General features: G+C 39.3%; 1 protein-coding gene across 1 annotated transcript in view; it reads right to left on the reverse strand.

Moving 5' to 3' along the window:
• The window catches only part of ctnnbip1 (catenin, beta interacting protein 1), a 44,534-nt gene extending 19,650 nt beyond the window's left edge, over positions 1-24,884 (reverse strand). The window contains exons 1-3 of the mRNA XM_052105717.1: positions 24,750-24,884; positions 4,064-4,181; positions 1,039-1,129 (exon numbers count right to left, since the gene is read on the reverse strand). Of these exons, the coding sequence (XP_051961677.1) occupies positions 1,039-1,129; positions 4,064-4,159 (187 nt within the window). The 5' untranslated portion in view covers positions 4,160-4,181; positions 24,750-24,884. The remainder of the gene's footprint in view (positions 1-1,038; positions 1,130-4,063; positions 4,182-24,749) is intronic.
• Positions 24,885-26,784: the final 1,900 nt, after the last annotated feature.

The raw sequence follows: 26,784 nt of genomic DNA on the forward strand, positions 1-26,784 counted from the left end.
TGTAACACACATCTATATCCATCTCTCTTCTTCTACTGCATTATTTATAATGATCCTTCCAAAAAGAGCAGTGTATTGATAAGCTTGCTTAACAACTAGGCTAGTATGCATTTTCAATGAGCACAAAATGTGTGCTCTGTTCTTCCAAACACCTAGTGTTATTCTCAACATCAACACCAAAACAAACACATTTTTTCTTGTTAAAAAAATGTTCACAGAGCACAAGGTCTCTTTGCCAAGGTGTTTGAAGATGGTAATGCATCTTAGTAAAACTGAGCAATTTAGTCTCATCCTAATTAATGCAATTAAGTTAATTCACTTTGAACCTCTAGATCAACTAATAATTTTGGATCAATACAGAACAAATAATTCCTACAACAAATGAAGTATTCAGGCTGCCTACATGACTGACATCAAGAAATATTATAGAGTATTAGCGCCCCCTTCTGTTGGTTCAACATACTATCCATTGTACGGGCTAAAAGCTTTCTGAAGTCTAAATTTAAAATTTTAAATACTTTTTTATAAATCTGTATTAATAACGATGTACACACTTGTGCAAACCAATTAATAAGCTTATGGTCATTTCATTTAGTGAATTTTTGCAAGAAGCCAATTAAAAACCCCAATTAAGAAGCTCTACGTAATACTTGATTTTGATTGGTCATTTACAACATTCTGTGGCCAAATATTTTTGTATAATGCCACTAAACTATAATTAAACATTGTCAACGCCAACCAACCTCCAACAATACTGTGCTAATTCTATGTCTCTTGTCTGCTCTCTTTTTTTCTCACATAATTAAATATTTTCAACTCAAAATGAATCCACTTTGTGAACATGCCAGTATGCATGACATTTTACCGACACCATCTATGGCACATTGCGATTATCAAAAATGAAATTATACTCCTACTCTTTTATTAGCTGGTGTGATAAGAAATGAATCAGCATATGAGTGTCAGTGGTGAGAGGGTGGAGGTGTGATGTCATAGCTTTGGCCTGTGGCGTTCAGGCTGTGGTGAATGTTGACTTACCCTGGTCAATGGGGTGCTGTGGCAACTGACTCATCTGGCTGTGCACCACGCCTGAATAATTTCGCAGAAATGCTTCCTCGTTTGGCGTCAGCTGCAAGGGAGGGGGAGGGTCAAAATGCCAGTGTCAGGGTTCAAGTAACACTCAGAACTTTTAAATGCCAATTAATATAGGCACAAGCTATCCCAAAGTGAAGGGAAATGGTTAAAAGTTAAAATGGTAGATCTGGTTTCTATAACGCATCATATATCATGAAAACAAAATATAACCCATTAATGTTCAGTATAAGTGCCCTTGGTCTTATTGTTCATGATTCTTCAGCGCATGGTTCTCCAGGAGTTAGGGTTAGGATGGGGTTAGTGTTGGTTAGGGCTATAGGCTGAAATGACTTTTCTGCTGATATATCCAAGGCAGTGTGTCTGGGGATTTTTTAAAATAATTTTTTAACCAATAACCAGTATTTATTGATAATAAACCATTAAAATCCTTATGGATGCAATCAAGTCCTGTTCTACATTATTTCTTGCCGAAAATGGTAAAATTCTCATCATTTGCAAGAATATATATATATATATATATATATATATATATATATATATATATATATATATATACACACACACACTCACCTAAAGGATTATTAGGAACACCTGTTCAATTTCTCATTAATGCAATTATCTAATCAACCAATCACATGGCAGTTGCTTCAATGCATTTAGGGGTGTGGTCCTGGTCAAGACAATCTCCTGAACTCCAAACTGAATGTCAGAATGGGAAAGAAAGGTGATTTAAGCAATTTTGAGCGTGGCATGGTTGTTGGTGCCAGACGGGCCGGTCTGAGTATTTCACAATCTGCTCAGTTACTGGGATTTTCACGCACAACCATTTCTAGGGTTTACAAAGAATGGTGTGAAAAGGGAAAAACATCCAGTATGCGGCAGTCCTGTGGGCTGAAAATGCCTTGTTGATGCTAGAGGTCAGAGGAGAATGGGCTGACTGATTCAAGCTGATAGAAGAGCAACTTTGCCTGAAATAACCACTCGTTACAACCGAGGTATGCAGCAAAGCATTTGTGAAGCCACAACACGCACAACCTTGAGGCGGATGGGCTACAACAGCAGAAGACCCCACCGGGTACCACTCATCTCCACTACAAATAGGAAAAAGAGGCTACAATTTGCAAGAGCTCACCAAAATTGGACAGTTGAAGACTGGAAAAATGTTGCCTGGTCTGATGAGTCTCGATTTCTGTTGAGACATTCAGATGGTAGAGTCAGAATTTGGCGTAAACAGAATGAGAACATGGATCCATCATGCCTTGTTACCACTGTACAGGCTGGTGGTGGTGGTGTAATGGTGTGGGGGATGTTTTCTTGGCACACTTTAGGCCCCTTAGTGCAAATTGGGCATCGTTTAAATGCCACGGTCTACCTGAGCATTGTTTCTGACCATGTCCATCCCTTTATGGCCACCATGTACCCATCCTCTGATAGCTACTTCCAGCAGGATAATGCACCATGTCACAAAGCTTGAACATGACAATGAGTTCACTGTACTAAAATGGCCCCCACAGTCACCAGATCTCAACCCAATAGAGCATCTTTGGGATGTGGTGGAACGGGAGCTTCGTGCCCTGGATGTGCATCCCACAAATCTCCATCAACTGCAAGATGCTATCCTATCAATATGGGCCAACATTTCTAAAGAATGCTTTCAGCACCTTGTTGAATCAATGCCACGTAGGATTAAGGCAGTTCTGAAGGCGAAAGGGGGTCAAACACAGTATTAGTATGGTGTTCCTCATAATCCTTTAGGTAAGTGTATATATATATATATATATATACATATACAGAAGTCGGCTGCATTGCAGATGCAGTTTCTTGTTGTCTTCATTACTTAAAGAAATGGTTCACCCAAAATTGACAATTGACCATTCGCTAAGCTCCACCCCCTCACTTACCACAGCAAGCTCTGACAAGCTTTGCCAAACTCCCCATAGATATGAATGGGACATTGCCGTGAACGGTGCGAAATGTTCTTACGTCGACTGCAATGAAGAGTGACACTGCGAGGCATATTTATCAAACATTTTTGTAAAACATATTAAATTACACAGTAATTTGGTTGAAATCTGTGGAGACTGTGAATCAGAATTGAGGCAAATGATTATTAATAAACAAAACTTCTCATAACACACCCACTTTGTTGCTTTGAACTCTATATTTATAATCGCCTACAAAGACCTGAATCAATACATAAATGTATAACCGTAGCTTCAATTTAACATGGACCAAATGTAGGTGTTAATGATGATATTATAAATGTTAATTTGGGAATGAGGGCTGAGCCAGTTTTCCATAGCATGCTCTTCTCGAGATTTCTTTAATGATTTAAAAAACAAAGACAAAACACTGCATGTATCCTCGCTGGGTACCTTGGGTAACCATTACAAGTGACTCAGCAACAGAGTCATTTTTTTTTTTTTTTGATCATTTTCATAATCTGCTTAAAAATGCTCAAACACTCGTTTTTCCAACGAGAGTCTACGGAAATAATCTAACATTTGTGAGAGAAATGGCAAACAGCAACCGTTGCTAAAACAGGATAGGTCAGAAACACTTAAGGCTGGGAACACATATGACTTTTTTCTTTTGCGGAACACAAAGATATTTTCAAGGATATATGATGTGTTTATTTCCATACAACGTAAATCAATAGGGTCCAAAACTTTCAATCTCTAAAAAGCATACAAAGAGAGCATAAATCCATACAATGTAGTTTTGTCTTTTGGATGATAGACCAAATATCATAATTTCTCATGCTTGACCCATACACACAAAATTTTGGACCCCACTGACATTGGTATAGATATAAACACAATAAACATCTATGAAAATATATTTGTGTAACGCAGAAGAAAGACATACCAGTTTGAGATGTGAGTAAGTGTTAGTATTATATTATAAAGTATTATACATTTATGGTGAACTATTTCATTAAAACATCTTACCATTGTCTGATACTTACATTTGATCCCATTTTCTTGAGCATCAGCAGCACCCGCACCTTCTGCTGGATGTACATCTCCTCAGGAGACTTGCCAGGGGCTTCCTCACCGTTCATCCCTCCTGCTCCTGACGCACTGCTGAACAACGACATACACAGCAAGAGATTATTCAATTATTCATATCACAAAATTCAATTTTAGAACTCTAGTTGAATACATTCCCCTTTGGAAGTCTTACAAAAACTATCAAGCATCAGGATCTAGACATGTGAGTCAGGACTAGTCTAAATTTAACAGCTATAGATTTACATTCAGTTTATTTAAATAAAAGAAAAGTTACTTAATTATGAAAAAGTTCTTCATATGCGATTAGTGCAAGAGGACAATTACAAAATTGTTATTACACAGCTCTCTAGAATACTTGATTCTGATTGGTCCATCTCAGCATTCTTTGGTCAGATATTTTGTATGATGACTGCTGAACTGTAGAATAACTAAACTGCATATTAACACATTTTGGTTATGTTTATTTCTGATTAAAAGTGTTTATTGATTAATACAGTCAACAAAGAAAAGAAAAACATATATTGACAGAATCAACATTTTACCCTGACTGATCCTCAACAAACATACCTGTGGTCACACATGAGTATATACACACACACAAACAATATATAATAATCACACACATTTAAAACTATACTTCTCCCTCCACTAGCCCTCCAAGAATGCCAACCAGCTGCCCCATTTCCCATCAAACGAATCCAAGTTCCCCAGCCTTCTACATGACACTTTCTCGAAAGCCTCCACCCTCTCCATCTCCGTGCACCATCCATGAAATGAGGGCGCTCCATCCGACTTCCATCCCATTAAAAAAATCAGTCTGCCGATAATAACACTGGTGAGGACCCAGTTTTTATGTGTTTATCCCCTATATTGATGACCACCCAATCGCCTAAAATACAGAGTCTGGGGCAAAATGAAATTTGAGTGCCCAATACGTCACACATAAAACTCTGAACCTTCAACCAAAACTCTTGGATCTTAACACACCACCAAAAAACATGGGTTTCGTCTCAATCTTCTGATTGGCATCGCCAGCAGGTGGGTGTGTCTTTAAGACCAAGCCTATACAATCTAGAGGGGGTCCAATAGAATCAATGTAAAATCTTGAATTTCATAAGGCGCACCCTTGCATCTCTAGATGCAGACTTGATGTTTTTTAGAATCCTAGCCCACACTCCCTCTTCCAATACCAAGTTTAAATCTTTCTCCCATAATCTCTTGATAGAAGTTGAAGCTCCATCCCCCAGACTCTGAATTAACAGGGGGTAATACACCGATGCCACTCCTAGAGTATCTGTGGCTTTAGGGGGGGTGTATGCTACTCCCAAAAATAGTACAGAGCAGGTGACACAGCTGTAAATACCTAAAGATCTGGGAATCCCGAAATGTTGAACCAAATTTTCAAAGGATCTCAATACTCCACTCTCATGTAGGCAACAGAGTGCATTAACCACCCACACAATCCAGTCTAACCAGCAGAAAGGCGACTTATTAATACATAATTTTGGGTTCAGCCTAATGTTTGAGGAAACCTTTAAATAAATGTGGAGTGGTGGCGGTGTAGTGGTCTAAAGCACATAACTTGTAAACTGGTAATCAGAAGGTTGCTAGTTCGATCCCCACAGCCACCACCATTGTGTCCTTGAGCAAGGCACTTAACTTCAGTTTGCTCCGGGGGGTTGTACCTGTAATAAGGGCTCTGTACGTCGCTTTGGATAAAAGCGTCTGCCAAATGCATAAATGTAAATGTCCGAAATAAAACACTCTAGACACTTTTTGTATAACTTAGGGTGTAACTTAACTTCTCCAAATAGTTTGATAGAAAGCCTTTGCAATGGCAAAGTAGGGGCAAGAACTTCCTGTTCAATACAAAACCAGGGAGGGGTTCTCTCAGGTGGAAGCGACCAATGAGCCAAATATCTGAGACCGAATGCATAATAATAAAACAAAATGTTAGGTAGACCTAGCCAACATTTTTCAATCGGCCTATGAAATTTACTGAAATGTAATCTGGGACGTTTACCATTCCAGATGAAGGACTTCCCTATGGTATCAAATTGCTTGAAATAAGAGAGGGCGACATCTATAGGGAGAGATATAGTAGAAGGTAGATTAATTCTGGAATAAAATTAATTTTAATAACATTAACCTTCCCAATCATAGATAAATGTAATGAAACCCACTTGCCCACATTGCTTGAAAACCTTTTTATTAAAGGGTCAAAATTAACTAACTAAATCACACACATTTGCTGGGAATAAAATACCCAAATACTTAATGCCCTGTTTGGGCCACTGGAAGGCACCTGGCTGAAAAGCCAATACAGGGCAATACGCTGTCAGGGCCAAAGCTTTGGATTTAGACCAATTAAAACTGTATCCCTAGAACTTATAAAAGTAATTAATAATTATGTGGAGCCAAGGCATAGATCTAGTAGAGTCGGAGACGAATAATAAAATAAAAAACGTATGCACCACACCTCCCGCCACCACCCCTGGAAAATCCTCCTTTCTTATCGTGGCTGCTAATGGTTCCAGGGTAAGACAGAACAATAATGGGGAAAGAGGGAAAGGAGGGCATTCTAATCTCTAGAGTAAAATAATCAGAAATGAATCCATTCATTTGTACCACCACTACCGGGTATCTATAAAGTAACTTTATTACTTTAAAAGACAGAAATGTATGGTCCCTACCAGATGGGTTCAAAAGTCTCCAAATTTCTGTAAGACCAAGATTTGAAGAAGAATACATCCTGTGAAGCGTCAATATTGTTCTAGGGGGCTTGCACACTTTTGCTTCACTGTGATCAAGGACTAGATCAAAAGATTAAAGTCTCCTCTCAATGTTATATCATGAGGTGTGCCAACATCCCTTCAAGATCTAAAAAGAAGCCCTGATCATCAACATTAGGTGCATAAATATTAGCCAAAATCAACCTATTCCCTTGAATTTCTGCTAAAACTATAATGACTCTTCCTAATTTATCTGTAGCACTCACAGTTTAAGAGCGGGTTTGGTTATTAGCAATAATTAATAATTATCATAGATAATTATTAAAATCAATAGAACACTGATTAGAATCAATGTTAGTTTTAATCCTTTAAATCAACAATCATCAAATTCAATAGAATATTAATTATTATAAAAGATAATCATTAATTATTCAAATTAATGGAACATTGATTAGACTTAACACTAGCTTACTGATCCTTCAAATTCAACAATCATCAAAGATAATTGCCAATGATCAAAATCAATAGAATATTAATTAGGATTAATGTGGATGGGGCACCACCCTGGAATCAGGGACTAATAAACAGACAGTATAAACAGTCTCAATATTAGATTGTTCTCTTAGGAAAATTGATGTCCGTACATCATCAAGATTCAAAAGGAAACAACAAAGGTTTGAATTCGAGCACTGGCATCCCCTGCCAGCCTTTGACACATGTGTATGCAAAACAAACCAAAACACTTCTCTTTGAAATATAACAAAGTTTATCGATGCAGTAATATCAATAATTCATACAATGCAGTCAATAAACTTCCAACCTATAACTACAAACTAAACAGTGACGTTTATTCACAAAGCTGAGCTTTATCACAAAGTTATCTACTAGCCAAATGCTTGTGAGGGGTCGCGTGCGTGCGTGCGTGCGTGCGTGGTTAGTACGACAGAGAGAGAGAGAGAGAGAGAGAGAGAGAGAGAGGAGAGAATAAAGTGGTGGCGCTGAAGCCGGTTTCGCGATCGTGGGAGAGAAGGCAACTGTTAGTTTATCACTCAGAGACGCGGTGAACGGCTCGTAACCCGTCCCGTGGCCTTTGGTCCTTTAATGGATAAACACATTGTGTTGGTCTCATCCGCAATGGCGTAAAGACACAACAGAACAACGTGGTTGAATTACAACACAGTAAACTCTCATTTGTGATAACAGTATGTTACAATAATACCTTGAGTATTATTAGCAACAATGAGCGGTCTCGGCGGTCCATAAACTGTACAAACAATAAACTTGATCCACAAGAATAACACACCTAAATATCCTATCTCTGCCCAGATGTTAACCTCTAACTTGGATCGTGTGGGGACGCATGTAGAACGTGTGTTCATCCGTCGTTTGACTCTATCTCAGTTCCTTGAAGCTCGGGTGATGACGGGAGGCCATTTCCTTGCTCTGTCGGCGGGCTGTACGGCTGCTGATTCTCGGCGGGTTGGCAGAGAAATCAGTGACGTCAACTTGATTGAAGAGGAAAGGGGATTCTTCTTTCTTCACTTCTGCAGGCAAACGGATGAAGATGCGGATTGCTCGGTGGTCTCCTTCAGATCCATTAAAGTGTTCAGTGGAACACAGTGTGATCTCAACTCGTCCAGCAAGATGGAGATTGTATGGCTGCAGTTTCAAGTCGTACGTTACTTCCTTGTGCAACGAGGCAACACCTGAGAGCAGCGATTAGCTGCGTCTATACACGGCACGCAAAGTAATTTGAGGTATTTCTACTCCTAATAACATCATAGTTAAGGAGCATTCTGTTGAGTGCCTCATCCAATAGGAGTTGAGAGTTTGACGCTTTGGAATTTCACACAGTTGTAAACTGAGCAAGGCTTCTTGGGATTCGAATAAGTTTTGTACTCCCTTTGTTTGATTTTGGCGCGGTATTATCAGTAAGATTTATGACTTTGTTTTTGTGGGCCTCAGGCTTTACGACTGTGTTAGGCCTGCCTTTGTCTTTTATCTGAATACATCAGAATCAGAATCAGAATCAGAATCAGCTTTATTGCCAAGTATGCTTACACATACAAGGAATTTGTCTAGGTGACAGGAGCTTCCAGTCAACAACAATACAAACAATACCAAAAAAAACAGCAGCAAGGCATAGGTAATTAAAAACAAAAAAGAACACAAAATAAATAATTATACATATACGTACATAAACTCACCTTCATACATACCCACATACACACACGTAGTGCAAATCTAATACAATCTGTTATATAAAGAACAAAAAACAGTATATTATGTACAGAGCAATGTAAGTAATGGCAGAAGTGGATAAGTTGGATAATATAATTTAAATTAAAATTAAACTGTGTATTGCACATAATTATTGCTCAATGGGGGTAATTTAACTGTTCATTAGATGGATGGCCTGAGGGAAAAAACTGTTCCTGTGTCTGACGGTTCTGGTGCTCAGTGCTCTGAAGCCCGGCCAGAAGGCAACAGTTCAAAAAGGTAGTGGGCAGGGTGAGTGGGGTCCAGAGTGATTTTACCAGCCTTTTTCCTCACTCTGGAAGTGTATAGTTCTTGAAGGGAGGGCAGGGGGCAACCAATAATCCTCTCAGCAGACCGAACTGTCCTTTGTAGTCTTCTGATGTCTAATTTCGTGGCTGCACCAAACCAGACAGTTACTGAAGTGCAGAGGACAGACTCAATGACCGCTGAGTAGAACTGTTTCAGCAGCACTGGTGGCAGGTTGAATTTCCTCAGTTGGCGAAGGAAGTACAACCTCTGCTGGGCCTTTTTCACAATGGAGTCGATGTGTATCTCCCACTTCAGGTCCTGTGAGATGGTAGTGCCCAGGAACCTGAATGACTCCACTGCTGACACAGTGCTGTTTAGAATGGTGAGGGGGGACAATGTTGGGGTGTTCCTCCTAAAGTCCACAATCATCTCCACTGTTTTGAGCGTGTTCAGCTCAGGTTGTTTTGACTGCACCAGACAGCCAGCCGTTCAACCTCCTTTCTATCACGCAGACTCATCATCATCTCGGATGAGGCCGATGACAGTGGTGTCGTCTGCAAACTTCAGGAGCTTGACAGAGTGGTCCTTGGTGGTGCAGTCATTGGTGTACAGGGAGAAGAGTAGTGGGGAGAGCACACATCCCTGGGGGCACCAGTGCTGATGGTACAGGTGGTGGAAGTGAAGTTTCCCTGCCTCACAAGCTGCTGCCTGTCCGTCAGAAAGCTGGTAATCCACTGACAGGTAGAGGTGGGAACAGGGAGTTGGTTTAACTTAGTCCGGAGTATATCTGGTATGATTGTGTTGAAAGCCGAGCTGAAGTCCACAAAAGGATCCTTGCGTATGTCCCCGGTCTGTCCAGATGTTGCAGGATATGATGCAAACCCATGTTGACTGCATCATCCACAGACCTGTTTGCTCGATAAGCAAATTGAAGGGGGTCCAGAAAGGGTCCAGTGATGTCCTTCAGGTGGGCCAACACCAGTCTCTCAAATGACTTCATGACCACAGATGTCAGGGCGACAGGTCTGTAGTCATTAAGTCCTGTGATTTTTGGTTTCTTAGGGACGGGGATAATGACTGAGCGTTTGAAGCAGCATGGGACTTCACATTGCTCCAGTGATCTATTGAAGCCTCAACATGAGGCTCAACATATCTTTACTCTGTTTGAGACATTTGAATTGTAGATATTTACTTAACAGTGTAATGACTCCCCTGCTCTTGCTTGAGCCAGCACAAAAAAAAAAATGTCCACCCCATATCTTCCTTACTTTTTCAGCAACCAGCAGGGAAAGATGCGTTTCTTGAATAAACACTACATAACATTTCTTACGCTTAAGAGAAATAACCTTCCTTCTATTTATAGGGTGCCGCAACCCATTCACATTCCACATGGAGAGAGACAGTCCACTCATATTAACATTTGACATTTTGACATATGAGGAAAAAATAGATTGTGTCAAAATCAAAATTATAAAAACCACATTCCAACATTAGTGCAAAAATCAAACCCCGAACTTCCCCCAGAACCAAACAAACAGAAAAAAGGAAAACGTGAGCATTAACCCTGTGCATGACAGTGCCAACTGGCATCTATCCCTCTAAACTCAAACTGCCCATGTACACCTACGAGAGCCCCACGACAACTTTGCCATTAGATTGCTCAAGTCTCTTGTTTCTATGCAAATTATGTGAGACCGAATTACACAAAAAAGATAATCTATAAAACAAGCTCCAGCCAATAGGTGGAATAAACACAAATAATGTGTCCACAAAACTGTCCCGAAGGTGTGTTACTCCACAAAACAAACTCCAGCCACTAGTCGGAATCAGCACAAAAAACTAAACAAAAAGGCACTCCTACAAGTCAAACGAATGTTCAGTGTACATGAGTGCAACAAATTACCTAATCACACCAATGTCTTGTAAGAAATACTCCACAAAACAAACTCCAGCCAATAGGCCTCCTATTGCCTCATAAGCTCAATGAATGTGCGGACTCATCCACAAAGCTGTCCCGAATGAGTGTTACTCCACAAAACAAACTCAAGCCGCTAGGCGGAACCAGCACAAATTTAAACGAAGGTGACGCTCAGTTTCCTCAAACAGTCAAGTGAATGTACAGTGAGTCGGTCCACTCGGCTGCAATGCGAGTACCACAATATAACTTACTCCAATTACTTTATGAAGGACATCGCTTGCTGTGGGCATGTGAATGTTTTACGGCCATCCTTAGCATCTATTCTCAATTTGGCCAGGAACATCAGTGCATGTAAGAGTTTCTTGCATTCCTTGATTCGATTACGTTTCACTCTTGTCAAATTTGCAAAGTCTGGGAACAAGAAAGTGCTGTGGTTCTTCCAAAAAAGCCTTCCTTTACTCCTCACCTTGCGTAACACAATATCTTTATCGGATGATCTCAGAAATTTGGCCAGAATTGATCAGGGCCGGTCTCCCTCTGCGGATCGATGAGCCGGATCCCTGTGAGCTTGATTTCTTGATTTCCAGCTTATGGCCTGTTATGTCAAGCAGATTTGGGAGGAGCCCATCCAGGAATTTCACCATATCCTGCTTTGAAACGATGTGTGTTGTGAAAGGTGCAATAAAAATTGTTTTTTATTGAATTGACCCTCTTTGGCCTCAGGAATTCTGACGATTCGGACATTATTCCACTGGCTATGGTTCTCCATGTCCTCCGACATCTCCCAGACACACTCCAAATCCACCTTGGTCGCTAGCGGATTAGCAGATAATTCCCTCTCCCATGACACCAGATAATCGATCCGTTTCTTGACATCCCCCACTCTTGTAAACACCTCAGTGAATTTCTTCTCCATAGCAGTGATCGATCGACGTATTACATTAAGATTCTCCAAGTCAGCAATGACCTTCATCAGCATTGCTGACATGTTCGCATCTCTCGCAGAATTTCCCTAATTTCTCAGAGTTTAACGAATCTCACCGGTTTATGTCATTAATAGTGTTAAAACTAGCAAAGTTTGCAGAGCTCGCCGTTCACACGTCTGAACCTCGCATGGTGCCACGTGACTATGGTTATGTTTATTTAATTTAAAGAAGGAATTATAAAGCGGCAAACAAACTGTACACATGCCAAAAACAACATGTTTGGATGTAACTCAAACCCATCATAACCTTTGCATTGATTACAAGATGGTGCCATTGATGGCTGCTTCAGTGTGGAGCTCTCTAGCATATTTGTTACTTTGTTTGTTTGGAATGTTTGTTGTCACTCTTTCCCAAACAGTTTCACCAGGCATGAACTGCTGAATATTCAGCAGAGCATACCTAATAATTTATTGACGGTGTTTGATTATTCAGACATTTTATTAGACATCTTAGTTGGAGGTACAGTGGTGTTCTACAAATACTCCAAGAGACGCAAGCGAGGGAAGCGTGCTGGCACACTTTTGAAGCTTGAATGAATGTCCACTCCCTCGCCAACAAAATGGATGAACTGCTTCTGCTCAAATAAACAAGGACTTTTATAACTCCATTTCTCTATGTTTCACAGAAACCTGGCTGAATGAAGCCATCCAGGACAGCGGGCTACATCTGCCGGGCTTCCAGCTGTTTAGAGTGGATCACGTTGCAGAATCATCGGGGAAAATTAGAGACTCTGGAACATGCTTTTACACCAGTGAAAGTTGGTGTACAGATGTAACAGCATTGAAGATGTGCTGTCCTAATTTAAAAATGCTCTTCATCAACTATAAGCCACTTTCTACTAACCGCGGAGTGAGTGTGTACATCCTGCCTGATCACATGAGTTGCAACAGATCACATCACAGACATGGATAAACAACACCTTGACTCTCTTATCATTATTCTGGGAGATTTTAATAAAGCTAACCTCAACGTGAACTGCCAAAATACAAACAATACATCACATGCCCCACCAGAGAAAGAAATATACAGGACCACTGCTACACCATTGTAAAGGATGCAAGAGAGACTGTCCCACGTGCAGCTTTAGGACTCTCCAATCATTGTCTGGTTCATCTTCTCCCGACCTACAAGTAGAAACTAAAATCAGCTAAGCCTGTAGTAAGGACTGTAAAGAGATGGACTAATGAAGCAGAGCTGGAACAAGCCTGCTTTGACTGCAATGATTGGAGTGTTTTTGAATCGCATAAACATGAGGGAGCCGCCTCGTCATGATGGAGCAGCTGAATGACCTCTCCCTGCTTTGGGGACAGTTTTATTTGCAATATTGGAGCAAATATCTAATTTTATTAAATGAATCTGCAAGACACCACGGAATAAGTGTAATATATTATATAATGTGGGCTGAACTAGCTGCGATGCCCACACACTGCCAGTCTCTGCATACCTGGGAGTGCCCACTCTCAAAACTGTTCTAGCGGATCTAATGGTCAACCTGGGTAGCTCAGTGAGTATTGACACTGACTACTGCACTTGGAGTAGCGAGTTCAAATCCACAGTGTGCTGAGTGACTCCAGCCAGGTCTCCTAAGCAACCGAATTGGCCCGGTTGCTAGGGACAGTAGATTCACATGGGGTAACCTCCTCGTGGTCACGATTAGTGGTTCTTGCTCTCAAGTGGCAAGTTGTGCTTGTATTGCGGAGAATAGCACGAGCCTCCACATGCTGTGAGTCTCTGCGGTGTCGTGCACAGTGAGCCACATGATGAGATGCGTGGATTGACTGTCTCAGAAGTGGAGGCAACTGAAACTTGTCCTCCGCCACCTGGATTGAGGTGAGTACCCACGCCACCACAAGGACTTACTAAGCAGTGGGAATTGGGCATTCCACATTGGAAGAAAAGGGGATAAATAAAAAATTATAAATAAACAAGTCATCGTTTTGCGAATAAACCGTTTCCATCACCTTAATGAGCATTTTAGCTAATGTGAAATTCTAGAATATCCACCTCGACCTAGCGCATTAAATTCAATTTTTGCGAATTTAGAAAATGTATTTGCATATTTGCAAGTGTTTCCATTCAGGATTTCTTATGCACAATTTCAAAATGTGCATAAAAACAGTTGGATGGAAACTCATGTAATTAAACCCACCACTTCAGATCATGGCACAGTTTGACAGCACCATACATGGCCCTCATGCATATTTAATGGTAGAGCTAACCATGCTCCCTGCTTTCCCATCTTCCTCACTGCCTAATGACCTATTTTCAAACTCGCACTCAGTGTGAGACATTTTGAAGTACCCCGATAGTAGCAGAAAAGAAATTATTCACAGAAAATGGATGAGCTCTCATGCAACACAGTACATTTGCAAAGTGATTCTCTCCATCTGGTGCAGCAAAATTGATTTTCCAGAAAACAGCATCACAACATGGCAAACAAAAAAGCTGTCTGCAGTAATTGCATCTAAACGAAATCAATGCAATAATGTATCTCAATCAATACCAAGTGCGAAAAAAGTATCCTACATCACCCACAGAATGTAGAGAGAATGACAATGGAGAAAAATGAATGACATTATGTGGTTTTGTGAATTTGTCAGATGCGACATCCAGCCTGTGATGTCTCACGCCCTCTTATCAGCACAAAGAGCCTCTAACTCATGTTGACAGCTTTTTTGATGTGGGGATACATTTAATTGAGAAGCTGGCTCAACGTTCCATTTCAAGACAGCCAGCAATAGACTGCCATAAATTTCTTTGATTTTAAGAAAGACAGCACCTCACACGACCAATTGCCAATCTTGTGTGCAAACAGCATACATTTCAGCAGGCACTTCATGTAAACTGCCCTTTGAAATGCAACTACAATTTTCTTTAAAGCAATGTCGAAAAAAAATAGCAAAGCTTTATTTAGGACACACAAGGTCCAAAACACAAACAATAAAACAGTCAAATAAAAGAACAAAAAAAACAGACAGTCCACAATATCACCTATTTACATATAGGATAAAACGCCAATGGTTCCACATACTGGAGAAGATCCTTACTGAACTTAGTGCCGGGTTCATTATTGTTGAAATTATACTGTTTGCGGAGTCTGATAACCTACACATACATCTGTACATGATATTGCGTAGCGCAGCAGAGCAGGTGGGCATGCCTACACTGACAAACATTTGGCTTGCACTGCTCCATCGTGGCACCTTAAGCAGGAGCCTCATTCCATCATTATATGCTACACTTGAGATTCTGCATGCTGCTCTTTCTGTAGCGCCACCACAAATGGGCAGTATACATAGGGGTACAATATGCTCTAAAAAGTGTAGTCTTCACAGATCCGGAGCACATACTAAATTTACGAATCAACATATTATTGTCTTTAAATGTCCCTATCATCAGACAGGTCATCTGTTATATAATGACCTAAGTTTTTAGCCTCATCACATACATTAAGGACAATACCAGACAGAGAAAAGTCCGGAAATGACAGTTTCCTGTCTTCCCTACTCCTAACAATCATAATATTACTATTCTTTGCATTGTATTTTATGTCAAAGTCTGAGCCATATGAGAGCAAACCCTCTGTAACTGTTGAAGGCCAGCACTATATCACTAAATCATCCACGTACATCAAGTGGTTGATGATAGTGTTACCAACCAGACAATCTGTTCCACAGTCGTTTAGCAGCTTCTATAAATCATCCACATATATATTAAAGAGAAAGGGATACAAAATGCTTCCCTGTCTAACTCCATTGCATTGAATGGAGCAGACACAGAGTTACCTCATTTTACATGCATTGACTGATGAGCATACCAAAAAGCCAGAATTCTCAATAGAAATATGGGAACTCCTCTGTTGTGTAACTTGTAAAATAATATTTCATGGTTTACATGATCAAAGGCTTTAGAGGTATCAATAAAACACATAAAATTTGTGGAATTATGCCTGTTATATAAATCTAAAATCTCCTTTAAATCAAAAATACACATATCTGTGCCACGCTTAGGTTTAAAACCAAATTGGTTGTCAAAAGTCAGTACAAACTGTTCCAACTTATTCAGTAACGTCCTCTCCACGACCTTGGATAAAATACTGGCCAGAGCTATAGGCCGGAAATTATCCATACTATTTATAGTATCTAGCAATATCATTGACAAAATATTTTCATTGTCGAATAGTTGTTTGATGTCATTTATTGTTTGCATGAGATCACATCAAACTCTAACGATGATCCGTGAGAGCAGCACTGCAGTTCACGCCTGACTAAGGAGAGGAAGAATTACACAGATCACAGTCCAGATCACAGTTTACTGAGGCTGTAAAATTTCACAGCCTCAGGGGACGTAGATCACAAAGTATGAGGGAATTATACAAAAATTACAAATAAGCAAATACATTTCTCTTTGTGAAATAAGCAGAGCCAGAGCTCTTTAAAGGAAACACCCCAGCATTACATCTTTAATGCAGTTATATTTCATGCACTATAGCTTTATAAAAATTCAAATAATACGGAAGCAGATCATGTAAATAACTACAAACTCAATACTGGCATTTCTCTGTGCAGTCAGCACCTCTTCTAGGAGTTGCGCAAATGTCCCGATCAAAGGGGGAGAGATTGAAACTGCACCCGGCTGAGGCACACTTTTTCGCAGGAATGCTTGTCCCTAGAGCACGCACGCTTGCTGCAGCTAGATTATAATGTGATGGCTCGCAATTTATTGAATCATAATATATGTCACTGTGAATTTCTATCGTTAAGAAAACTGGCAATACACAGCTTTATTAATAAGTTGTTTTTTTGAAAGTTAAAAATGTATTGAAGTGAACAAAAAAGAGACATGGAGTGGGTAGTCTTCGCCCCATTATACACAGCAACAAAATACATTTTTGATTTGTTTTGGCTTGTTTTCCAATATAAATATCTAAAACTCCTTTAAAACAACATACATTTTCTTTAGCAGCTATACTGCAGAAGAAAAAAATGTTATCTGAGAATGTTGAATATAATATAAAAAATACTAATATTTTAAATCTCTAAAATGAATATACTAAAAAATATATACATTCACCTGAGAAGCAGCATATACTTACTTTTAGAGAACAAATCTTGAATAAAAGTATTTTTTGTCTTTACTGCACTCACAGAACTATAGCCAAATGAAAAATTACACTTATAAACAAAATACACTTATATTTAAGATACATTCACTTTAAGCAAGTCTAAATGTCTTATATGTTGCTTCTCAAGTAAATGTATTTTGTTTTAAGGATTTTGAGACTATTTTAACTATTTTGGAAAACAAGACAAACACTTGATAACAATAGGTTTTTTGCAGTGAATTTCTTTCCTGACTTAAACTTAATAAAAACAAATATTTCCCCCCTTTAATTCAGTGAATATCATTTAGAGGTATTTTTAAAAGATTATTTTGTCTTCTTTATTGTTAGCAAGCACGTTTAATACAACATTTTAAGTTGGGGCACAAGCTGAATAATCATTGCAATAATCGCAGAATAGTCAAATAATCATTCTAATAATCTTTAGATTAATCGATTATCAAAATAATCGTTAGTTGCAGCCCTAAAACAGAGTCGCTCCCTTCCAAATCCGATCACAGTGGTCACAGGAGATGCATTTATTCAAGTGTAAACAGTGAACTGCCAACTGAAGGGAAAAGTTATCAGTGAAATATTATTAAACATTTTCAGTCTGTTCCTCAAACAAAGCTATCATAGCACTTCAGAAGACATGGAATATAGCATACAAATAATTTGGACCACTTTAATGACAACTATATGGTGACTTTTTTTTTGTCATTTTAGAGCTTGACAGTCCTAGTCCCCATTCACCTTCATTGCATGGAATATAGTGGCCAGGATGGTCCACAGAACAAAGCCATACAGTTTTGGAACAACAACATGAAGTTAATTTTTGTGTGAATTATCCCTTTAAAACAGAGATGACATAGCCTAGAAACAGGTGACACTGGCAAAGTAACTAACCCAGATTTATTTTACAGTCATGGACTCATCAGTCACCAAAGGCCCATGGCATCAAAAGGGCTTCATATTCAATAAAGCATGCACTTTATTCTGCTGCATCTCACTGGCAGCCGTGGGGGATGAGGAGCACTTGCTGAGAGGCAGGACACAGATGAAAGCCAGAAAGGGACTGGACTGGCAACTTGGCAGCTCTGTGACACCAGGCATACCTTCAGGGGGAAGACGACACTATCTCTCTCTCGCTTTTGATCATGACTGTCCTCAGTGCTGGGGACGAGACAGGCCAGACTGCAACCGTAATCACTGCACCTCACCACAGTCTCACACACAAGAAAAGCCAGTGCACAACAATGCTTGGCTATATTTCTTCATCCATCCAAGGCTGAGGGTATGCATTTCTAAACAAATACCCTGTAATCATTTAGTGCTTTCACCAGCTTCGATCTGTAGCTTACTCCAGTTCAGGACCAGGTGTTTTGGTTGAGCAAGTCAACATTTTATTTTTGTATTTGTTTGTTTGGTTTTTACATTCGGGGGTGTTAATTGTCTCACACAATGAGTGACATATTAAAAGTAGTTTTATATAAATACACATATATACATATACATACATGTATATTCATAATATAAATTCAAATTTACAATTAAATATAACTTATTGCCATCAGATATCATGTTAGACTTTGTTCAATTCCATGGTGGAATATGTCAAATCGTATGACTATGTACAGTCCTTTGGGCGGACAGCTAAATATAGAACACCTATTCTCTGTTCCAGTCACGACACAGGCTGCAATATGGGGCTAAAGTTAGCCTCTATTGATTGCACATGGTTAAACTGAAGATTCATTTGAATGGTCTGTGCACCTTAAAGTGCATGTTTTAAAAGTGGCTAAACCCAAAGTGTTTTAGTCAGGGCATTTTCACTGAAATTAACCTGTGCTTTGGTGCAAGTTCACAATATTGAGCCAAGCAAAGACTGATGTGTCTGCTGCCACTATCCATGTAGGGAAGCTGCAAGAGCCCTGGAAGGAGATACACAATCCAGATAGCGCTTCTATTTATAGACTCATCAAGCCATGCAGTTCTTCATAAGCAACCTGCAGATGCAGATTGCTCAATTGTTTGAATACTTAAAAAAAATAAATAAATAATGCATCCAAAATTCAACATCTTGAGCTTTAAAATCAGCTTCCGCATAGGTTTAATATAAAATCAGACTCATCGTTCACTAGGGCTGGGCAATGATAAAATTAAACTAAAACATGGAGTTCTGGAAAATAATAAGAATAACAAAAAGGAAACCATGATTTGGTAAAGAATAAAACAGATTTCAGTAGGGCGCATTGTCATATTAGTATATTTATGCTGTGGTACTGAAATTGGTTGTTAAAGAGTTCACCCAAATAGTTCCACACAGTAAAGATATTCTAAACTGATTATGCAAAAAACGTATCCTCCACTACTGAGATTTCCGATATCTGAATTGGAAGAGAAAAATTGGTATCTGTGCATCCCTAATTTAAACACTGTAAAATTAGTCGTTCAGCACATTCCTAGACAACACAATTCAGAATACATGGATTTAACCACCAGAGTCATCTGGAGAATTTTATTTTGCCCTTATGTGGATTTTGGAGCTTAAACATTTTGGCACCCATTCACTTACATTGTATGGACCTAAAGAGCTGAGAAATTCTTTTAAAAATCTTAAATTGTGTTCAGCAGAAGAAAGAAAGTCATACACATCTGGGATGGAATGAGGGAGTGAATGATGAGAGATTTTTATTTTTGGATGAACTAACCCCTTTAATGCTGCATTTTAGGCTATCTGCCTTTTGGCGCTTCAAAGGTCTGACTACCATTCACTTGCATTATATGGACCTACAGTACAGAGCTGAGATATTCTTCATTTGTGAAGCACAGAAGAAAGTCATACACATCTGGGATAGCATGAGGGTGAGTAAATGTTTCATTTTTGGGTGAAAATGGGTTAAGCCTAGCATGAGACATACAAGAGTTGACTGTTGGGTTTATTTTTTGGCAACAATCAAAATCTTACTCTTGACCACAACTTATCTCATCTATCTAAGCTCAATGCAGATTCTACTGGCTTGTTAAACCTTATTTTATCCTGGTTACATCACAGTCTTTTACAACAGTGAGTCAAACATTTTTAAATATTTTGTCCCACTGGGCCTATCTGGGTCAATCACAGTGTTCAAATGGCAGAAGTTTGATTCTCACTCAGTGATTATAATTTATGGGTTCCAGAATGGGAATAATAAACCTGCACCATCTTGTGTCTGCTCCCCAGATTCAATTAGACAAGCAAATGTACTGTAGCAATACAATGGTTGACAGATTGGAGAGACCCAGACAAACAACAATGGATTTTGCTTTGGAGGGCAAGAAGAAGTCCCTTAACTTTTTCCTGCCAGTGGACATAAAGGATGCTGTCTTGTGTGGGCTAATAAATCACTGAAGAATTGAACTCCAAAACAAATCACCCCCGTCAGTTAGTGTAAATCTATCAGTGAGCATGCGAACCTCACCAGCAGCATTATGCCTTCTTGAGCAGCTGAACAGAATGAGTAATGAATTTAATGGGATAAAAAGAGGCTCTTTTCATCTAAAGGGAACATATGGGCAGCAGAGGGCACTCTTCTACTGAGACATTGTATTAGCCAGACAGACAATAGCAAATAATAACTAGAAGGTTGGAGCCATGGCACAGTGGGTAATGCATCTGCTTATAACATTCAAAAGCCGTTTTCATTGGTTCGCAGGTTTAAATCCAGTCAGCAACATGTCCTGATCCCTTTCCCCCTTTGTCCCTCATTTTCATTCTACTCTTTGGTGAACTGTAAAATAAAAATAATTAATTAAATTTTCTTAATACAAATTACATAAATTACAATAAAAAGATAACTAGAAGACTGTAGGTAAATGCTCTACGCATTTTTTTGCGATTATTTAAATTAACCTCACACCTGAAAAATTGCTGGAAAAATCAGCTAGTGAGATGTCAGAAAGAGTTCATCCCCAAGTCTTTATGATATTCTGGTCCCTAGATATGGCTCTCGGGTCCCTCCATTAATGTTAGTTTCAAAGATTTGTTTCATCTGCTTTATCATCTGTTGGGTGAAAAATCTCAAGCCTGATCATCAGACAAAATCAGTTGTGTTTTCACACCTCAGCACTGGTTTTGGCAGCAGATCTGAGGAATTCGAATAGATTTAAACATGTAAATTGTGTTTTAGGAAGCTGACAGAACTACAACTTGTTAACTTAGCAAGCAGCACTAAGTCAAATGTTTTTCCACTATGTAGCCTAGACCAAGTGCTTATGTCAGCTAGAGCACAAGTCCTGTTTTAGTTGTTTCTGCACCAGGTTTGTCTGTAGATTTTACAGTAAACGACCTTTTCACATATAAAGTGTGGAAACAATAGTCACTGTATTTGACAACAATAAAAATGAAGCATCTAGAGCCAGTATGCCTGATAACTAGGTCATGACATGCTAGCAACGAATGAAACATGAGCCAGCAATGTGATTGCAAATTCACTATTTTCAATACAGAAAATAGGATACACTTAAAGGAGATAGGCTTCATAAAGACTTCTCCATGTATAAATGAGTTTTGCCAGGATTTGGCTTTCTAAAATGCTCAAAAGTTAATAAGTGTAAAGCTTCAGAATTTAAGCTAAGTCATCCACGCATTCATTACCGGTTACAACAGTAAACCAATCGATTGAATTGTATTAATCGTGTAAACAAGCCAAATCACAATTGGAATGATAGATAGGTGTGCAATCGAACAAAGTCAGTCCTGAAGCATTTCGAGGGTTATTTTGTCAATGCACCAAGTCTTGGATAAGCGTTTCTCAAGATGGCTGTCATGCAACAGAGTGCTTGTCATGAATCACAATTCAAAACCCACTGCAGTGGATAGGTCCCTTTGGAATTACTGCTAATGCATACAGCTAGATACAATAATAACTATATAGTACAATAAAAAACTAGATACTCAGGCAGTACATTTACATGCACTTTAAAAGTTTGATTTCAGCTGCACTAAATATTGCACTAAATGTAAAAACCTACCTGTCCGATTTCTACGAAGTCAGACTAACAGGCTGTAGCTTGATTATAATTGTGCATCTAAACTAGGTATGAGCATTTTCCAGTAATTTTTGTAGTTAGGTACTCTAACCCACAAAATACGATTAATATATTACTCGTAAATTATGAAAGTTAAAAATAACAAGTTTTAACAACCCTGATTTTTTGCTTTTATATATATATATATATATATATAAAAATTAAGGCCTAGTCTTAATTATGCATTCATAATTATGCTGCAAATGCGTAACCTGTATTGAACCCGGAACATTCTTTTAATAAACTGACAAGTCAGATCCAATGTAAGGTCTCATCTTCAAAGTTAATGGAGACTAATGGAAATTTAAGCAACAGAGGAGGATTTTGCTAATTGCCAAAGAAAGATACCACATTATGTGGCAAGTGAGACTGATTTGAGCATGCACCACAGCCTTGATCATGCAGAAACAGCCCTTTAAGGCATAAACCCAGCCTGTGCAGTGTCTGACAGACAGAAAAGAGAAGGGGGTGGGGGGATGCCAAGCGACACAGGGGGGCTGGGCTCCCCAACCAAAAAATATGCTTGGCAAGTGGTCTCAGCCTATGCCTAGGCTTGTAGCTCAAAGGCAGCTGATGATCTCCCTTTGGGACACAGAGGTTGAGCAGTCCTTGAGCCGCACCTGCCCCCCTGCCACAGAGGAGGGAACGGTCTCTGATTCAAAGAGCCAGAAACCCTCAAGAGAATGTGGAGACTGCTTCATTTCCAAGTTCACAAGTAGCTGACCCTGCCCTGTCAGCACTCAAAACCCTGGCACAGTTCAAGTGCCCAAAGCAGGCAAACTGCCAGCTTCATGGCATAATTTGAGCCACACTTTTAGCTGACAGATGTAAGTGCAGAGGCATTCTTTATTCACAATGAGTTGTGGAAAGAACACAAATAGATGATCATCAGCACAGAGGCATAAAAATGTGGCAGTAGTGACAGATTAATAATGAACTGAACATATTGTGAAAGTTTGAGATGATCATATAAACAAGTTCATATTAAATAGATGTGCAGAAGCAAAAAAAAACAAAAAAAACAGCATAAATATGCTGCAACCGTAAAACGAGGTAGTTGGAAAAGTAAAATTAATGGTTGGACAACTTTAGAATTAAATTTCACACAAAAATGAAAATTCAGTCATTATTTACACACTCTCATGTTGTTCAAATCTGTATGACTTTATTTCTTTCATAGAAAACAAAAGGAGATGTTAGGCAGAATGTTAGGGTCTGACAGCCTCAATCACTATCAGGCCACTTGTATATTTATCGGTTGCAACATTGATCGTTTTGCAATCAGTCCGAGGGGCAGAGTGCACCTCGATCGTTTCGCTGTTAGTCAGAGCGGGGTGTCAGATGTTTCTGGAGGGGCCCCTCTAAGACCCGGCCATAGTCACCATTCACTTTCATTGTACAGAAAAAATATGCTATGTAAGTGAATGGTGAATAAGGCTGAGAGTCTATAACATTTCACCTTTTGTCTTCCATATGGTTTGCTCATAAGTTTTGGAACAACACGAGGATGCGTAAAAGACGATTATCCCTAACCAGTTTAAATCAATGAAATAAACAGTAACCTACAACCATAATGAGGTTTAAAAGCATTCAATGAAGCAGATTCGTGCACCGAAAGAAGACTAAAAACAATAAAGGTAAGCAGTACAGGGTCTGTAGATCATGAACAACAAAATCAATGTGAATAGAGATTAAAATAAAATCAATAAGATAAAAGTATTTGTCTAACACCGAACTCCAGAAGTCTGTCAGCACACTAATATAATTACAGTTACTCCTCTCTCTTCTAGCATACACATATCTCTTTAAAATGCAGCCTTGTCAGTAAAACAGACCCCTTTATCAATGAATATGCGATTTAAGAGCGTAAAGTTAGTCCGTGTCCGACACAGGGGGTGCTTTAATAGGCAAACTGGACAGTCTGGCTGTAACAAAGCACTGAATGAAGTTCCCACATTTCCCATTCACTCACTCACTCACTCACTCACACTCACACTCACTCCACTCACACATACACACATACACATCATACACACACACACACACACACACATACACACACTCTCTCTCTCTCTCTCTCACACACACACACTCACTCTCTCTCACTCTCACTCTCTCCTCACTCTCACTCACTCACACACACACACACACACACACACACACACACACACACACACACACACACACACACACACACACACACACACACACACACACACTAGCTCAGCAAGCAACAGACAAACACACACACCGCTTTATTTGTCGCCTCGTTTTGGGGCGTAATTTTCATATGTTGCCTCAGTCAAGATCCGTTTCACGTCTTACCTCTCCTGGTCCAGGATTCTGTCGTTTTTGTTGTATTTGAGAGCTGTGTTGTGTATAAGGCGTCCTGTTCCGGGGTCACATCCCGACAGTCGGTAGCACTGGAGTGACTCAAGAGCGTAAACACTCTGCTGATTCAGTTCCTGCCGCAGCGTCACAGGACTGTCGCCGCCAGAGGACGCTGTCGTGCAGGGCATTGAGTTTTCAATTTAAAAGTACTATATTGGCATGATTGTGTTTACATACAATATTACCAAAGCATTAATACACAAAACAGATAATGACAAGACAAATAATAAAGATAGAATTAAAATAAGGTGCCAGGTATTGAATCAAATAAAATAATAAGCATTTAACAGGACATTATGAACATATGAAAATAAAGTACATTAAGGCAGTGATTGGTTTCTGAGGGTGTGCATCTCAAAAACGAATTTTGCTGCAACTGATGCATGATGGTCCTCCCCCAGTAACACCAGCATCTGATCTGTTTCTGCTGAACTGGAAAACTGTGGCATGAGGTTTGAGAGTTTGTGGAGGTATTTCTCTCTCACCTCTGTAAATTTCTCACAGTGAAGGAGAAAGTGTGTCTCTGTCTCGACCTCACCTGTGTCAAAGTGAGCACAGACTAGTTCTTCCATTGAAAGCCATGTTTGTCTGTGTCTGCCTTTTTCTATGTTCAGACTGTGATCACTGAGTCTGTATTTGGTGAGGATCCGTCTCTGTTTGGTATCTCTTACAGTGTGCAGATATTCTGCCAGATTATATGTTCTGTTTAGGGCCCGATAACATTTCAATTTGCTTTGATTTTTACTTTCATTTTCCCAATGGTCCAAATATGAATTTTTGCTTTCTTTTATGATTTGGTTTATTCTGATTTGGTTTAGTTCAGCAGTGCTGGTCTGAAACTGGTGTTTGTTAGTTGTTAGTGGGTTTGTGAATTTCAGAGCCAGCTGGCAAAGGGGACTGGTTTTAGGCTTCAGCTCTTGGGTTTTAAGGGCTTCATGTTGCAGTGCGTTAGAGGAACTTGAATTTAGGTGTGTCCAAAATTTGAGGGATCGTTTTACAATTTTGTATAATATTATATGTATAATATGTTTCGACAGGGGAGGGCGCCAGTGGCAAGTAAGTTCAAGGTCCTATCTCCTGAAAGGAATATATGTGGTTCAATATAAGTTCTAAAAAGAAAATCCCAAAGTTATTCAATGATGCAGCCATTGATGGATTGGGCAAGCTGGACCAAGTAGGTTTTTGCAGAACAGACATCAGATTTTGAGAGAAATTAAAAATATGCCCAGGTAATCTTTTTCAGTACACACCTGATCATATAGAGAATTATGATGACTGAAAAGAAGCAAACCAGATGTAAATTACCACAGTGAACTGGTATGAATGGATTAAGAGTTAGTTAGCTCTTGCACACACACTGTTTCAAGCCATTGACCCAGACATGTTGGCTAAACCAGATACACTGTAGATCTGCTCATAATGTCAGAAGAACATGAGGCCGTACCAGGATTCCAACAGTGCATTAGAGAGACCTAACTCAACAGGAAAAGCAGATTTGTACCAAATCTAAATTAAAACTGATGGAAATATTTAGAAACATCTGTCACCTCTGAAGCTGGGGAGAATTCTACTAGATGTACAAACAAACAAAAAACCTGAGGGAATAATTTAGAGATACCCAGGTCAAACACCCACACGCACAACACTAAATAAAATAATAAAACAAAGGATGAGGAGGAAAAATAAATATAAAGACAGCTGAAATATTCTGAAAAGTAGCTAAGCAGTAGCTGACAGATTACTAACAATAAGTGCAAATAAATAAATAACTGAAAAGTTCATATCTCATATTTCTGAACTTTGACTATACTATAAGCATTTTTGGAACACTAATCAAATACTGACATTGTGCATTTAAAAATATTGTAAACAGGCTGTTCCACAAATGCATTTTTTTCATACCCACCACATTGCTTTTGTCCTAGCTCTTGCTGTATTATTTTAGTGGTACCACTTAGGCTATACAAAA

Source organism: Xyrauchen texanus, chromosome 35 (genome assembly GCF_025860055.1).
Source record: "Xyrauchen texanus isolate HMW12.3.18 chromosome 35, RBS_HiC_50CHRs, whole genome shotgun sequence".
Classification (NCBI taxonomy): Eukaryota; Metazoa; Chordata; class Actinopteri; order Cypriniformes; family Catostomidae; genus Xyrauchen; species Xyrauchen texanus.